Source organism: Vombatus ursinus, unplaced genomic scaffold, assembly GCF_900497805.2.
Source record: "Vombatus ursinus unplaced genomic scaffold, bare-nosed wombat genome assembly UNPS02014798.1, whole genome shotgun sequence".
NCBI classification, from domain to species: Eukaryota; Metazoa; Chordata; class Mammalia; order Diprotodontia; family Vombatidae; genus Vombatus; species Vombatus ursinus.
Genome location: NW_020954576.1, coordinates 53,654,772 through 53,671,612, shown reverse-complemented (window position 1 = coordinate 53,671,612; position 16,841 = coordinate 53,654,772). Strand labels below are relative to the sequence as shown.

Genomic DNA, 16,841 nt, shown 5'->3' with positions numbered 1-16,841 from the left:
CAAAGCCGATTGAAAGGACAAAAGACAATGCAGAGGGCGGAAGCTAGAAGACGGTAGGGCTGGTTAGGTATCATGCAGGAGGGCTGCCTGTGATCTTATTCTCCTGTGGTCACATAGTCCATTCTTCTGCTTTTAGAATCTGGTTCAAGTAGATGAAGACTCTCCTCTTTTTCTAAAGATTTAATTCCGTTGTTTTCCCCTTCCCTGCCTCTTGCTTCAAGACCTCCAGCCTGAGGTTATCTTAAGAGCAATTCCCGATTCCGCGCTGCTCAGACCAGCCCAGACCAGCCCAGATTAGCTTCGCCCAACTCAACCCAGCCCAACAGGATTCTCTCCAGTTCTTTTAAGGACATTTGGGAAAGGGCAGCAATCCTTTATTCCACTTTCTTATTTCTGTGTCTCCTGCAAGACCTCCTTGAGAGGTCTTGGTTGCTGTCCAAACTTCAGCCTTTCTGGAGATTTATCCCAGTCCCTAGACTGGAAAGCGTTGAAATGGGAACAAGTTTTTCCATCTAATAGACAGGACCTGCAAATTCCACATTAATATCAGCCAGTCCAAACTAATTTGGACACAGACACAAACTCATGCTCCTCATGCCCTTTCCTAGCCAGTCTCTACCAAAGAAAACTCACAAGTATAGACCACTCCTTAACGCGCCTAATGTGGCCACACCTACACCTTAGGGACTGTGACCCTTTCTCTCTTTTTTTTTTTCTGTCGGAGGATTCTGAAGGGTGAGGGTGGGGCCTTCCCCTTTAATCTCAGCCCCACCTGCTCTGGTCAGACTGGTTTGGAGCTGCAGGTAAAGGGAGGGAGACACGAAGAAATACCTGCAGAGCCAGTGGGGAGCTGGAGCAGCTCTTGGATGGGCCCTGGGATCTGCCTTCTATCTCTCTAGATGGAAAGTAAGGGACACTATGGGTCCGGGTGTGAGGGGGAGGTTGACTTGGAGAATTTGAGGGAAATTAGCCCAGTCAATGGTAAGGAATTGGAAGAAAAGGGAGGAGAGGAGAGGAGGAGGGAAAATAGGAAAAGGGAGGCAGGAAATGTTTAGTGATTGGAAATAGATTTCCCAAGTAGACAATGATTGGACCTTAAACTTTACTAATGAGATAAGAAGCTGGCCAAGTGACAGAATGGGCTGTTGCAGTGGTGGCTGAATTTTTGCCTACCCCCCAAACCCTAACTATGGGCATTGTTCTGTGGGTACTGTTCACTTCTCAGGTGTCCAGCTTAATCCCACGGAGTTGGGGGGGGGGGGCTCATGGGGAGGAGATTGGGAGGTTGGGAGCCTCTAGTTTTCAATGGGGAAAGAGAGGGTATGACTATCTGAATCTCCAGAAAGATCCTTAGCAGGAGCAGAGGTACAAGATTGATGCTGGGGGAGGGTGGTGTCCTGGCCCTTGGGGTGGTAGGCAGAAGAAGGGGCTGAAGATACTATATACTCCATTCATTCTTAGATGTGGATGGCCCATGGCCAAGACCACAGCAGTGTTGTGAACTGAGAGAAGGAGGGAAGAGGCCTGGATTAGCAGGGATGCCTGGGTTCTGTCTCCCTGATTCACCCTTTCCTGCTGATGTCAAAATGTGACTCCATTTCAGTTTCCCCTTCCTAGGGGAATTTTTATACTTTATTTCCAACCCACAACAATTCCTCAGATCTAGGGGAGAAGGGGATTAGAATCATAAATATATAGAATTATCAAGCTAGGAAGAATCTGACTTAAGTTTCCAGGGAAGCAGAGATATCTCTTACAGTGCTCTCCTTAATGACATGGGCAATATCTGTTAGAGTGTTGGAGAAAGTATGGGGACCTCTGCCCACCAGGAGAACAATGACTTAATTTTCTCTCGATCCTTCCCCTAGTATTGGTCCTAAAGCTCTCTCTCCCTATGGATGAAGAAGATTCTTAACAAATTCTCCCTCTGCTCCTCCTAGGGTGACGGCAGTCCAGTATTATACCCCAGAATCCAGGTATCTGGGCCCATCTTTGCCCCAGCATGACAGAACCTGAGACACTGGCTCTGCTGGAGGTAAAGGGGCAAGATGCCCTTGAGAAGAATTTGCCCCAGCCCCTCATCCCTAATGGACTCAGACCAGAGGGGGAAGATGGGGAAGAGCTTGCCCCTTGTGAGAATGAGACTGGGAAGGTTAGCAGTGAAGCTACTACTTTGCCCTGGGTGAGAACATCATTAGATACTGGCCCCCAGCCAAGTGCCCCCTTCCCAGACTCCCCTGGTTGGCAGGGATGTGATAAAGAACCCATTCTGGCTGCGCTGCCCCTAAGATCAGAGGAACCAGTTGAGGAAGACATTAACTTGATGCCTGAGCAGGCAGCCCAAGCATTTGTGCCAATTGACCCACAGTGCATTGAGAGGAGACCCCAAGAAGAGCTCATTGTCCACTGTGACAAAAAGGTTGAGGGTGAATGCCAGGCCTTTCTGTTGCCTCGGGCTGCCCGATCAGACCACCCTGAACAGAAGTGGGCAGAGGCAGCAGTTGTGCCCCCTGCCCGCTGTGGGAGTTGTGGAGGCTGTGGCCGTGAGGGGTTGAGGGCCGTGGCCTCTTTTGGGGCTGCTCTCATCGTCTTCCCCTGCCTGTTATATGGAGCTTATGCCTTCCTGCCTTTTGATGCCCCCCGGCTGCCCACCATGAGTTCTCGACTTGTCTATACGCTCCGCTGTGGGGTCTTTGCCACCTTTCCCATAATTCTAGGTGAGTATTTATGGGGAAGGGAATGGGCATCCCAGGGGGACACTGGATGCTGGTGTTAAGGGTAGCTCTCCAAGGAGGGTGAACAAGCTTGACCTGGTACAGAGAAGGTAACAGTGTATGTGTTGGTGTGGAGTGGGGTGGGGTGGTGATGGCAATGTCTAGACATGGGAACTGGGCTCATCGAAATTCTGAAAGGGCCACAGAGATTTTGACTATTCCAACTTTCCCTTCCCCATGCATATCAGGCCTATCCCTCTTCCCATCCTAAACCCCCCTTTTCCTTATTCTGTGCCCTTTGACTACTCCGTTTAACACTTTCTCACCTCCTATTTCCACATTTAAGTGCCCATTCCACCCCAGCCTCCTCTGCATTTGGTGCCCGAGTACTCGTCTTACCTCATCCCCCCCAGCAGCCCTAGTCTTTCTTCCTCCTGCTTCCCTTTGATCCTTTCCCATTACTTTTCCCAGTCTCTCTCCTAGTCTGCTTTCCCTGTCCCCTTCATATCATGACCCCACTGTCTCTTAACCCAGGACTTCTGGTATACGGTCTCTCCCTGCTGTGCTTCTCTGCACTCCGTCCCTTTGGGGAGCAGCAGAGAGATGTTGAAATCCACAGGCAATACGTGGCTCAGTCCGTCCACCTCTTCATCCTCTATTTCTTCAACCTGGCTGTACTTGCCACTTACCTGCCCCAGGATACCCTCAAGCTGCTACCCTTGCTCACTGGCCTCTTCGCCATCTCTCGGTGAGTGGGGGGTGAACCGGGTATTTGTACAATCTACAGAAAGGTTGGCAAAGGGGAGGGGAAGACCTAGATGATTCTAATCATTAGAAAGTTCTTCCTTGTAGCAGTCTCTGGAGCAATTGCAAATGAATTTATTGCCTCTCTCATGTGCCAGCTCTAAAGATATAAAAACATGTCTTTTGTAAGTATTCTTTCTGGGAGAAATATCCCCATTGGGAAAATTCAACTGATGATTATGTAAGATGATTTGTAGACCTCATAACGTCCTGGTCATCCTTCTTTTGGCACATCCTAGTTTCTCAGTGTCCCCCATTTAAAAAAAAATGTCTGGAACTGCATACAATACACCAAGTGTGGTAGAACTCTCCCTTTTCCAGAACCCCATAATCTGTTAATGCAGCCTTAAAACACACTAGCTTTTCTGGCTGCCTGTCCTTCTGGTGACTCACATTGAGCTCATAGTCAAGTAAAAGTCCCAGATATTCATCACATGAACTGGTGTTAAGCCAAGTTTCTTTTAATCCCCATCTTCTACTTTTATAGACTTTTTTTTTTAAACCCAAATGTAGAACTTTACATTTGTCCTCATTGAATCTTAAGTTCCAGCCTTTTAAGCTCTTTTTGAACCTCCATTGAACTATCCAATGTAATAACTATCTTCCTGTTGTTCAGTCATGTCTGGCTCTTTGTGACCCTGTGGACCATACTGTCCATGGGGCTTTCTTGGCAAAGATACTGGAGTGGTTTGCCATTTCCTTCTCCACTGGATTAAGTAACTTGGCAAGAGTCACACAGCTAGTAAGTGTATGAGATCAGATTTGAACTCAAGTCTTTCTGACTCCAGGTCCAGTGCTCTATCCACTGAGCCACCTAGCTGCCTCCTAACCATTTTCTTAGATCCCTTCAATACTACCTAATTTGTATTATCCAGGATGTCCCAGAAGTCTTAGTGCATTTTTTTAAAAACTCAAAACTACACTAAGACTTCTGGGACACCCTGGACAACTTATGCAGTGCTCTAATATTGGCCAATTCCACTTCATTAAAGGTTAATTTGACATATAGGTTGTCTTTGCTTTCAGTCCCCTACCAACAATAATGTAGCATGCCATCTTTCATGCTTGAAGATGTCTGTATAGCTATAGCAGTAGGATCTATCTTCTGAGTTTTTCGAGGAATTGGGAAGAATTTATAGATCCCTCCTTTCACTTACCCAATCTTCCTTGTGAGTTAATGTCAATGTATTTACTCTCCAGTATGGGGTTGGTCCGAAATATATCACCTCTGCTCCTACTCCTTAAAATTTTTATACGTTAACCCTAACCCCCTACCACATTTATTTTATGGGGAATGGGGGTGGGACTGATTCTCACCCTGAAACTTTGGTCTCTTCCCTGACCCTATCTCTCTAGTGGAGTGCCTCTGTAATCTACCCTTGGCCCTCCTGAAAATGTGGAACAAGAGCCAATGACGTAAATACTTAAATCCAAGGATGAGCTAAACCTCCCAGGTTTTTTTCAGTTAAACTGGGAGGTCTTGTTAACATGTTGGCTAAAAGATCTTGAGGGGCTTCACATATAACAAGGTAAAACTTAATAAGAGATAAAATAATCCTACACTTGAATTATTAAAAAAAAAAAAATCAACTGTGCAAATACAGGATGGGGCGGCTAGGCAACAGTTCACACAGAAAAGACCTGGAACTTTTAGTGGACTGCAAGCTCTACACTAGCTGCCAAAAGATAATGTGTTCTTGGGCTGCATCAATAAAAAACTTCGTGCCCAGAATGAGGAACGTGATCCCTCTGCTGTACTCTGCCCTGCTTAGGTGGCACATGCAGTATTATGTTCAGTTTTGGATGCCACATCTTAGGAAGGATAATGTCAAGCTGAATTGAGTCTAGAGCAGGATGATTAAGAATGGTGAGAGAACTGAAAACCAGGCCATTTAAGGGACTGGGGATGCTTAACCTGGATAAGAGAAGATAAAGGAGACGTGATAGCTGTCTGCAAATATTTGAAGGGCTGTCATGTGGAAGAAAGGTTAGGCTTGTTTTATTCTGAAGGCTCCAACGAGAACTAGGCAGAGAGGCAGATTTAGGCTTTATCCAGGGTGTCCTAAAAAGTCTTAGTGCAGTTTTAAGTCAGTAGCTTAATCCTTTCGAGACATCCTGTATAATGAAAAAACTTCCAAAAGTTAAACAGGCTGCTTCAGAAGTTAGTGGATTCTTTCTCATTAAAGGTATGCAAGCAGAGTAGAATCCCTTCCAATTCTGAGATTTTCTGATTTCCTCTCCTAGGCTGGTGTACTGGTTGACTTTTGCAGTGGGCCGGTCCTTCCGAGGCTTTGGCTATGGCCTGACCTTCCTGCCGCTACTCTCCATGCTGGTGTGGAATCTTTACTACATGTTCCTGGTGGAGCCTGAGCGTATGTTCACTGCCACAGACAGCCGACTTGACTACCCGGACCACGCACGAGCTGCTGACTACAAGCCACACCCCTGGGGGTGATACCTGCTTCTGCCTGTTCTTGATGTTCTCCCATTTCCCCCCAAACCCCAGGAAACTGAGATGATCCAGAACTCTTCACTGAATGGATTTTGGATATACCATCTCTGCCCTTTGACTTCCCAGATTGTGACCTTTGCACTAGTTGCTTTTGAACCTCGCCAATCCTTTACTCTGATGTTGGGGTGGGTGATGGGAGGAGGGGGCAGGGAACAGAGGTAGCAGAGGTCTTACACTGCCTTAGGCAACTTCATCCTAAAGCCTCTTGAAGCCTATTACTGCCTTGATTTTTCTGTAGCACTACTGGGAGGGATTCCTGCCTCCTAGAGAGGAGGGAATAGAATTAGGGGAAAGCAAGATCCCTGTCTTTATGAGGTCTTAACTGACTTAAGAGAAAACCTGTGGAATAACTTAATAAATCATTTTGAAACAAGGTTGTGGTTTAGTCATTTCAGTTGTGTCCAACTCTTCATGACCCCTTTTTGGGGGGTTTTCTTGGCAGAGATACTGGAGTAATTTGCCATTTCTTTCTCCAGATCATTTTACAGATGAGAAACTGAGGCAAAGAAGGTTAAGTGACCTGCCCAGGGTCACACAGTTAAGTGTCTGAGGCCAGATTTGAACTCATGAATAGGAGTCTTTCTGATTCCATGTCCAGCTTTCTATCCACTGGGCCCACCTAGCTGTCCAAAACAAACAAGAGGAGGGGCTCTCAAAGCTGACAGAAGTTTTCTCATCAGGACCTGAGAAGGGCAAGTCTTAACTTTGGGCTTCCCTTAAACATCCCTTTAGTGACCTTTATATCTTAGCTGGAAGAAACATGTCATAACCTCTCAGTCTCATTTTCCTCACTTGTAAGATGAGAGCCTTAGACTCCATGACCTCCAAGGGCCGTCCCAGCCCTAAACCTATGATCCTAAATGAAGTCCAAATGGTTCTGATTTCACTGCTTTGGCTGGGTTGCCATCTTCCCCCTCCTAACCTGGGCTGCCATAGTGACCCACTTATCTATCTATGCATGGTAAAGGTAGCCTTGTCCCCAAAGCGAGATGTGGCAATGAAAGGCTGAGGTACTGATGTGTGTATGTGTGGGGAGGAGAAGGGGACAGGGAGGGTTAGGTGTTTTAAGATTCTGGTCCCTTTGTAAAAAAACAACGTTGGAAAGAGGGAATTGCGAGGGCGTAGATCACCATGTTATTTCTCTGTGGCTTCCTTTTTAAAGAAGCCTACTTGCTCAGTTCAATTTATCAGAAAACTTTGATGCACAGCACTCACGTCTGTGTGTTTGGGGCACGGAACCTCCAATGGTAAAGGGGAGAATTAATGTCTTCTGGAAGTGTTCATCCACGAGAGGCTTTTTCCCTCACCCACCTCTATCCCTCTCCCTCAACATACACCAAGAGACTCTACAACATGTTGAAAAAATAAGTATATATTTCATCTTCACCCTTCTAGGAACCGAAAGATTGGGGGTTAAGCTTCTCAATGCTTTGATCCTGGTATAAATCTCACACTCCCAACACAAATACTAGAAAAGAATGGGGAGGGGGGAAGTGATTCAAGAAGGCCAATATTAGGCTAGAAGTTAGGTGCCCCATCCTCTTTCATCATTAACTGGTTCTCCTGCTGTCCCCTTGCCCAGGGGAGACCTGAAGAAACTGAGGCTGAAGACCAGGGCCCAGAAACAGAGGAAGGGGAGGCATGATGTCCTCTCTTCCTTATTCCAAGGTGTATCCTTGTTTTCACCCTCGTGTGGTATTAGGAGAAGGATCTGGAAAGGCACCTGGGGGAGGTCAGGACCTCAGCTGATTGGTTCATACTCTGAGTATCGCCTATGTCGTAATAGCAGAAGGCTCAGGCCACCTCCTACCAGCAGAAGCGCAGGGGCCCCCAGAACCACTACCATGATTCCTAGGACCAGAGGTGAGAAGGAATCCACTGGGGGGCTTCCTACGCCCAAGAGAGCCGACCTAGGAGATGGGAAAGAAGGAAAAGAGAAAGAAAGTTTTGGGTTTATCCTTTGTTCCTACATCAACCCCCATACCTTCCCTTCACTACCCACCTGCCCAATTGAGAATTCTCTTTCCCTCCCCTAGGTTCCACCTCTCACCAACTGAGGTAGCGCTGGTTCTCATAGGCAGGACCAGTAGAGTCTCCAAATGTCAGGTTGAAAGTGCAGAAGTTAGCGGAGGAGCCAAAGAAAGCTCTGACAATAGATGATTGGGGAAGTAGGGTAGCCAAGGTGGGGCCAGGAGGGGATACTTGGCAGGGTAGGGCTGTTTTCCAATCTGGTTGCTTCTTTGAGAAGGCTACTGGCCGCCACTGTAGGAAGCCTTCTGGTGAGGAATGCCACAGTAGTTGATCCAGCTGAAGGGAAAGAGCACAGATCTGAAAAGGGACTCCTGACATTTACTCCTCTAAAATCTCCCCACTCCATACCTCCATGCATCCCCTTTGAACTACTCTCCCCTAAGTACTTATCAGTAGGGCAACAGGTAGAGAATTAATATGTGACATTTATAGAGCATTTTAAGGTTTTAGAAAGTGCTTTACATACACTATCTCATTTGATAGAAAGATGTCTCTGCAATGTTTAAAAAACTGTTGATTCACTGATGCATTGTTGGTGGAGTTGTGAAGTGATCCAACCATTTTGGAGAGCAATTTGGAATTGTGCCCAAAGGGCTATGAAAATGTGCATGCCCGATGACCCAGCAATAGCACTTCTAGGGCTGTGTCCTGGAGAGATCATACAAATGGGAAAGGGACCCACATGTACAAAAATATTTATAGCAGCTCTTTTTGTGGTGGCAAAGAAATGGAAATTGAGACGATACCCATCAATTGTGGAATGGCTGAACAAGCTGTGGTATACGAATGTAATGCAATGCTATTGTGCTGTGGGAAATGATGAACAGGCTGACTTCAGAAAAACCTGGAAAGACTTGTATGGTCTGTTGCTGAGTCAAGTGAGCAGAACCAAGAGAGCATTGTACACAGTAACAGCCACGTTGTGTGATGACTAATATTGATGGACTTAGCCCTTTTCAGCAATGCAGGGATCTAGGACATCTCCAAAGGCCTCATGATGGAAAATGCTATCCACAAAGAAGAGAGAACTGTGGAGTTGGAATTCGGACTGAAGCATTACTGTTTGCTATGTTTTTTTCTTCTGTTGTGTTTTGTTTCCTCTGGTGGTTCCTCCTATTGCAACACCACTAATGTGAAAATACATTTGGTGCGAATATATATGTATAGCCTATATCAGATTTCGAGCTGTCTTGAGGAGGGAGGTGGGGAGGGAGGGGGAAAGGAATTTGAAACTCAAAAGCTTATGGAAGTCATTGTTGATAATTCAAAATAAATTAATTTTTTAAAAAAATGACCTAATAAAAAAATATAAAACTGTTGATTACTCTCTCCCTTTGTCTACTCTCTCCTCTCTGGATTTTCATGACTATGCTATAAGCTGTGTGATCTGAAGCAAGTCATTTAAATCTCTCTGAGATGAAGTTTCCTTATTGGTTTATTAAATGAAGATAACCCTCTGCCTAACCTCACAGTGCTTCTGTGAGGTCTGTGTGAAAGTGCTTTGTAAACTGCAAAGGGCTAGACAAGTTAGATAATCTATGATTCTATCATTCTAAAGTCGAGCTATTCCTTTCATTTTGCCTTTGGCAACCATCCCAGTAGGTTCCCATATCTCCATCCCCTCAAGGAAGCCTCACCTGGAAGACTGAAGGGCAATATTCATCATCAATGGAGTCCTGCTCCTTCAGCAGGGGACACTCTGAATTCAAAACTGGAGTTGCCACCTCCAGCCCAAAAAGGGAGTGGTTGCCTTGTGGGACAGCCCCAGACAGAACCAGTTCTAGCTGGGAGGTATCTGCCGTATGTAAGAGTCGAGGGAGATGGGCTGGATGACCAGAACCAGAGAAAGCACGAACCTGGGGTTGGGGAGGTCATGGGGGAGAGGGAAGGAGATTCAGTGAAAAAGAAGCTGAAAGGATGGGGCGAGGACAGAGACAAAGCACAAAGACTCCCTTTCTCCCCGCTCCCCCATCTCTAACCATATAGTGCTGCTGTCTACCTACTGAAGTCACTGATGGCAAGAAACCTCTCCCCCCACCTGGGTAGACAACTTTTAGTTCCTTTGCCCTTATTCCTCACCTTGAAAGCCAGGCTGCCATTGCTGAAGGCCCCCAAGGGATCCTTTGAAGGACGACCTTGGAATGTGGCACTCAGCATAGTGGGGTCTAGCGTGCTGTTGACATCATCCCAGGAGAAGTCAGCCAGCAGGTATGGTGGGTAAGGCTTTCCTGGGGACCCGTTCTTTACTTCTGAACTGTTGGTACTGTCAAACTCAAACAGCTGATAGAGAGGGAAAGGAATGGAGGCTGAGTTTTTTTGCCTGGGTCTTGCTCACTCCTAAATGACTATTGTCGGCCCTCCTAGCAATCAGCCCCTACCCTCCCACTGGGCATGCAACTAAAAAACTAGAAAAAGAACAAATTAAAAATCCCCAATTAAAAACTAAAATAGAAATCCTGAAAATTAAAGGAGAGATTAACAAAATTAAGAGTAAAATAAAGCTGCAATGAACTAATAAATAAAACCAGGAACTGGTTTTAAGGGGGGGGTGAAAACAATAAACTAAATTAAACCATTGGCTAATTTGAATAATAAAGAAGAAAACCAAATAATCTCTGATTCCAGATCTCCACCCCCCATCCCTGAGCCATCCCACCAATTTTTGGTTTATTTTCTCAAGCTGAAAGCTTTTCCCTCTATCTCCTCACCTTGGGGAAGATGAGGGCTGAGGAAAAGCGAACACTCTTAGCAGGAAGCACAGCCAGGCTCCCTTCAGGTTTTGGAGACAGCAGGCAGGTCCAGTTGACACTCAGGACACTATGAGGGGTATCCGTGGCCACAAAGAGCACGGCTGGGGGTCCCAGGCTGCTCCAGATGTAGTGAATTGTAGAGTTGACTCCCACGGCCCGGATGTGCAACAGGTTTTGCGAGGGGTCCGTGGGTCCTGGGATAACCTCCAAGGACACCTAGACCAAGGGGTCAGAGGTCAAGACAGCATTTAACTTATCTGATTTTGTGGTCAGAGCCACAGGAGGGAAAAGGATTGGGAGGAGGTACGGATACTAAGGACTTAATGAAGCAATGGTTGGGAAAGACACTGGGGGAAAAACCTAGGGGTTACTGGGAACGGTGGGGGACGGGGCAGGGAGGACACCTGGAGAGGGGGCAGAACACGGCTTTTCTGGAGGAGAGAAGTAAAGGGGACTCTAAGGGAAAGGGGCTGAGGCTATGGAGGGGTGGGGGATGGGAGCAAGAGGAAATGCTGAAACAGCTGGTAGGTCTAAACCCAACCCACCCCCGGAGAACCGAGAGCAGGAGGGGTGCGCTGGGCTGGCCGGCCCCTGGCACTGGGCAGCCTGCCCTTAATGGCGGAGTTGAGTGACGGCCGCCGGGGCAGGCACCCCTCAAGCTGCCCCGCTAGGTGCCCTCGCCAGCCCCTGCCCCTTTGTATCGATTCGTTCCCCACGCCCCCCAAATCTCCGCGCCCCCGGCGCCGCTCACCCGGCGGGTCTGGTCCCCGAGCAAGCCGGCGGGGGCTCGGAGCAGCACCAGGCACTGGAGGAGGAGCAGAGAGCGGCCGCGGGCAGGGCCCCCCCCGGGCCCGGGGCCTCTCCCCGAGCATGCCGCCGCAGCCCCGCAGCCCCGCAGCCCCGGCCGCCGCTCGGAGCTCGGCCGAAGTTAGGGGCATGTGACCGGCGCTGGCCGCCGCCGAGCCCTTTAAAGGGCGGAAGCCTCGGCTGCCTCTTAAAGGCGCCGCCCGTGTCCCCTCGCCTCCGTCCCTCGCAGAGGGACAGGGAAGTCTGGGGTTGGGGTGAAGCCTGCAACTCCTGCCTTTCGTGTTAGAACCCCAGGATGGCTAGAGAAACAGACCCACGCCCCAAATTTGATGCCTTGGAACTGAAGCTGGAAGGAATGAGCTTGTGCAAAGGCCGTAGCTGTTCAGTCGTTTTCCGTCCTTTCCTACTCTTCGTGACCCTATTTGGGGTTTTTTTGGCAAAGATACTAGAGTGCTTTACCATTTCCTTCTCCAGCTCATTCGACAGGAGAGGAAACTGAAGCAAACAGGGTCAAGTGACTTGCCCAGGGTCACACAGCTAGCACGTGTCTGAGGCTGGATTTGAACTCAGGTCTTCCTGACTCCAGGCCGGAGGAGTGCTCTATCCACTACCCACCCAGCTGGATAGAGGATGGGCAAAAACCAGGGAAGAAATGGGGGCCCTGAGGGGGCTTGCTGGACTCGCCTTAAATGATGTTTTATGGAACATTGAGTATTAGGTTCCTGTTGTGGTCAAGGGCACAGAATTCATCATCTTTCCCTCCAAATCCACCCCTCATTTTCTAACTTGCCCAGTTCTTTGGAGGGCATCACTCCCAACCTCTGAATCAGTCGAAGAGCATTTACGAAGCACCTGTATGTTCCAGGCCCTGTGCTGAGCAATGGGGGTGGGGGGTGGGGGTGAAATACAGAAAGAGGCAAAAGGCAGTCCCTGCCCTCAGGGAGCTCACAATCTAAAGGGGGAGACAATAAGCAAATGACTATGTACAAACAAGCTTTATACCAGATAAACAGGAAATAATTAGCAGAGGGAAGGCGCTAGAATTTAAGAGGGATTGGGGCAGGTTTCCTGTAGAAGGTGGGATTTCATTGCGGCTTGAAGGAAGACAGGAGGGAGACATGTGGAGGGAGAGGGTTCCAGGCAGAGAAAATGCCCACGGTGAGATGGAGTGCCAGTTCTTGGGTCACCTGATCAGTATTTGGCAAGAGATCAGGTGTAGATAGACTGGAAAAATATGGACGGGCTAGGTTATGAAGGGCTTTTTGAAAGCAGCGCTAAGGATTTTATACTTGACTTTGGAGGTGATAGGGAGCCACTGGAGTTTATTGAGCAGGGGAACAATATGGTCCAAAATGCTTTAAGAAAATCGCTTTGGTGGCAGAATGGAGGATGGATTGGAGTGGGGAGACATGTGAAGCAGACCGACCTACCAGCAGGCTATTGCAATAGTCCAGGTGTGAGGCGATGAGGGTCTGCACCAGGGTGGTGGCAGTGTCAGAGGAGAGAAGGTGGTGTATTCAAGAGATTTAGCCACAAAGGACAGAAGAGATTTAGAATGAGAGTTAGGAAGGATGGAAGGTTGAAGGGAAGGTTTTTTGAGGATGGGAAGGACATAAGCATATTTGTAGGCAGTAGGAAAGGAGCCAGTAGACAGGAAGGGAGTAAAGATAAGTGAGAATGGGGAATACTAAGAGGGGGCAATCTGTTGGTGGAAATGGGATGGAATGGGATCACTTTAGCATGCAAAGGGGTTAGCTTTGGCAAGGTGTAGGGCCACATTTTTGTGTGAGACAGGGATGAAGGAGGAGATAGTGGTAGAAGGCAAATCAGCGATATGAGGAAGTGGGGAAAAGAGAGAACTCTTAGGGACTTTTTTTCCTGTAAATTATGAAGCAAGATTCTCACCTGAGAGGGTGGAGGAAGGAGAAGCCCTGGGAGGTTTGAGAAGGCATGAAAAGCTTTGGAAGAGAGTGGAATAGGGCATTATCTGACCGTATATATTGGCTTTCCACCTTTCCTCTGCTTTCCCTTACCAAACCCCACTCTTTTCCCACAGATTTCCAGTCCCTGAGCCCTTAATTCTCTCCCAGGCCATCATCCCTGCACTAGCCACTCTCTCTTCTCCCCATCTTGACTCTTTGGTCAATCAGTTCAACTCTATACAGTCCCTGGCTCCCTTATCATACCCCTGATTGCACCCAAGCCAAAAATGACCTAGGATGATTCTTCTTTCACATATGATAGCTTAGATGGCCATTAAAGTCCCTTCCAACTCCTGAAATCCATGATGCTAATCTGTGATTTCCTTGGTAAAGAACACCAAAGCAGGTTAACTTCCTCTCTGCAACTTAAGAGTTGCTAAGAGCACACAGGGGTTAAATGACTTGCCCAGGGTCACATAGCCCATATATCAGAGACAAAACTTTATGATCCCTATTCTGCTTGGTTATAAGGCTGACTGTCTATCCACTATGGCATGCTGCCACTCTGTATAGGTTTATATTTAGTATTTGGCGTATTTACTTATCAAAGAAATCAAAGAGTCTCCCAGTAGAACCTCAGTTCCCTGAGGGCAGGGACTGTTCTTTATTCCTAGGGCCAGAGCAATACCTGGCACATAGTTGGCACTTTTAACAAATGCTTGTTGGTTATTAAGTCATAGGGAAGGGATACAAAGACTGGGAATCTGCACTGAAGGCAGGTAACTTGGGGTAGTGGTGAGAACACTGGTCTGAATCTAGATACGAGTCTTTACTCTGGTCTGGTGATCCGGGGGCAATGTAACCTCTCCACATCCCATCTTCTTCTGTAAAATGAGGATAATAATTCTTTTATTACCTGCTTTGAAGGGTTATGAGGAAAGTGCCTTGTGTGATTTATTATTAGGCCCTTGTGTATCTATTTCCCCAAATATGAGTTATTAGTCCTTTAGAGATAATATAAGGCAAGTCAAAAATATTGGAACTTCTTCCTGTGTAAAATGAACTAGATAAATTCTTAGGTTTCCTTCCACCTCTACATAGATCTCTACATAACTTACCAAATGTGCTATAGGAGAGGAAGATCATTTTCGGCTAGGAATTTTGATGTGGGAAATGGGAGAATGGATTTCAAAGGGGAGCAGGTTCAGAGGTGGGAAAACCAAGATATTTTGATGGAGGCCAATTTTAAGGATGTAGTATGCATATGCAATTAGAGGGTCATAAGGTTGAAAAGCTAGGTTGGAACCCGATTCTAATGGGGGAGAGGTCTTGAATGCCAGGTTGGCTTTATGTAGTATTTCATAGACAAGGGGGAAGCAGGAGGGTGAAGCCAAATTAAGATTAATCTGATGTTCATATGCAGAATGGTTTGGAGGAGGGTGTGACCGAAAGGAGGAAAGCCTGTTAGGCTTGTATAGTAGTCCTTGAGTAGAGCAGTAAGGACAGTAAGAATGGTAAGGATAGAAGAGGCAGATTTGAGAGATCTGAAGGAACCTACCCAGCTGCTCCTGTTTCCTTGGGGTCTCATGTAGACTTTTAACTTGTAGCCATGTTAGGTCTTAAGTGAAGGGGTAGAGAGAAAGGGAAATCTACTTTTCTAAGGTTTGGGTCCCTTTTCAAAAACTCTGAAGATACTGTTTTGAGAAATAATCCTCTTCTTTTCATGTAAAGACCTAAGTCCGGGGTAAATTTTTAACGACCCAAGAAAATAAATGTTTTTAGCAAAAGATAAACAGTCTTATTGAGGGGTCCCTAGAAGCCAAAGGGGACAAAAGGCTGTTAGGAGTTGAGAGTTGCCAGGAAAAGACGGGTGGGAGATGGGAGGGTCTCCACTTTTTACATTTCACCCCTCCCCCCAACCTCCACTTAGTACCTCTTAACTTTTCATGAACAAAGAAGTCTTACAGCTAGGGAGGAAAGACTAGGATGACTGGATTTGTGACTCATAGGGACAAAAGGGAAACTAGAAGGCCCAGCAGCCAAAAGGAAGTAACACAGGAAAAAAAAATCAAGGCTGACGACCATTAATTAGCTTCCCTTATTACCCTAGTTGGTCACAGAGATTTTTAATCAGTTAAAAATATAAACGATCAAAATAAGATTTAAAGTTGAGGATGGGTAATAACTGCAGAAAGGGAAAAAAATTATTCAACCCAAGGACTTATAAAACATGAGGTCTAGAGCAGGAATCAGGAGACCTGGGTCATAGCACTGGCTTCCTAACTTTCTAACTTTGAATAAAGCCACTTGAAACCCTAATTCCCTAATCTATGAAATGGGAAGGAGGATGTACTACAATCAGAGGTTCCCAAACTTATTTGGCCTACTGCCCCCTTTAAAAAAAAATTACTCAGCACCCCCCTGGAAATCTACTTTCTTTAACCCTTTAACTGTTTTTTTTTGAAATTCAAGTCATTTCAAACTACTACTGCCCCCTTAGGATTGTTTCAGCACCACCTGGGGGCTGTATCTCCCACTTTGGGAACCTATGCACTAGATGAACCTCACAAATTCCTGAGATAGCTAAGAATTCTTTAGTATCAGGAAATTAGTTTCCTCAAACTATCTTCATTTTCCTTTCATGGCCAGACATTAGTGTCCTTTCTAGTCACTGTCCTATAGGAATGAATAAAAAAGGCTAAAAGCAAGACAGAAGAATGTGACTGATTAAAAAAGGTCTGAGTTAGAAGATGCAGAGTGTAATGGTGATTAAGGAGGTTAAGGCTGACTTCCTCTTAATCGCAGAAAATTTCCTGGTGAAGGTTCTAAGGCAGCTATGAAGTGGAAGGTGGTAGGGAAAGATGTGCTGAGCTGGAAGCATAAGTAGACGTTTTAATTAGCTGAGACTCCTAAGTACTCGACTTTTACTCAAAGAGAGGTGAGAAGACCGAGCACATGTATCTTTTGCCAAACCTGTAGCACCCACCTCACTGAGTTGTGAGTATTAAATGATAGAATGTATATCAAGTACTTGCAAACATTAGTCATATAAATGTGAGTTATCATATCCAGCGATCAATCCCAGCCAAGGAATACTCATGTTTTGGTCAAGCTCCTTTAATTCTGACTTGAGGTACTGAATCCAAGCAGTGGTTCCTAATCTTCGTGACATCAGCATTTAATCGTTCCCAGATGACCCTGGTGGGGAAACACTGGTGATACCAGATTACAGTCTTCTGGGGAAAATAAGAACGCTACAGCGGCACTCTCATTCTCCTCTTACCTTATGTTTCCCAGCACC

At 46.5% G+C, this 16,841-nt stretch overlaps 2 protein-coding genes across 2 annotated transcripts; one reads left to right on the top strand and one right to left on the bottom strand.

The window, feature by feature from the left end:
- Window positions 1-773: 773 nt before the first annotated feature.
- On the top strand, window positions 774-6,403 carry TMEM79 (transmembrane protein 79). Its single transcript, XM_027870768.1, has 4 exons — window positions 774-906; window positions 1,941-2,717; window positions 3,249-3,462; window positions 5,763-6,403. The coding sequence occupies exons 2-4, from the start codon at window positions 2,003-2,005 to the stop codon at window positions 5,971-5,973; spliced, it is 1,140 nt and encodes a 379-aa protein (XP_027726569.1). The 5' UTR covers window positions 774-906; window positions 1,941-2,002; the 3' UTR covers window positions 5,974-6,403.
- A 981-nt stretch (window positions 6,404-7,384) lies between these two features.
- On the bottom strand, window positions 7,385-11,683 carry GLMP (glycosylated lysosomal membrane protein). The gene is given in 7 exon segments (XM_027870753.1): window positions 7,385-7,940; window positions 8,081-8,337; window positions 9,699-9,917; window positions 10,141-10,341; window positions 10,770-11,027; window positions 11,563-11,655; window positions 11,657-11,683. Coding segments are annotated over 7 exon segments (1,224 nt in total). The 3' UTR covers window positions 7,385-7,771.
- Between the last annotated feature and the right edge of the window lie 5,158 nt (window positions 11,684-16,841).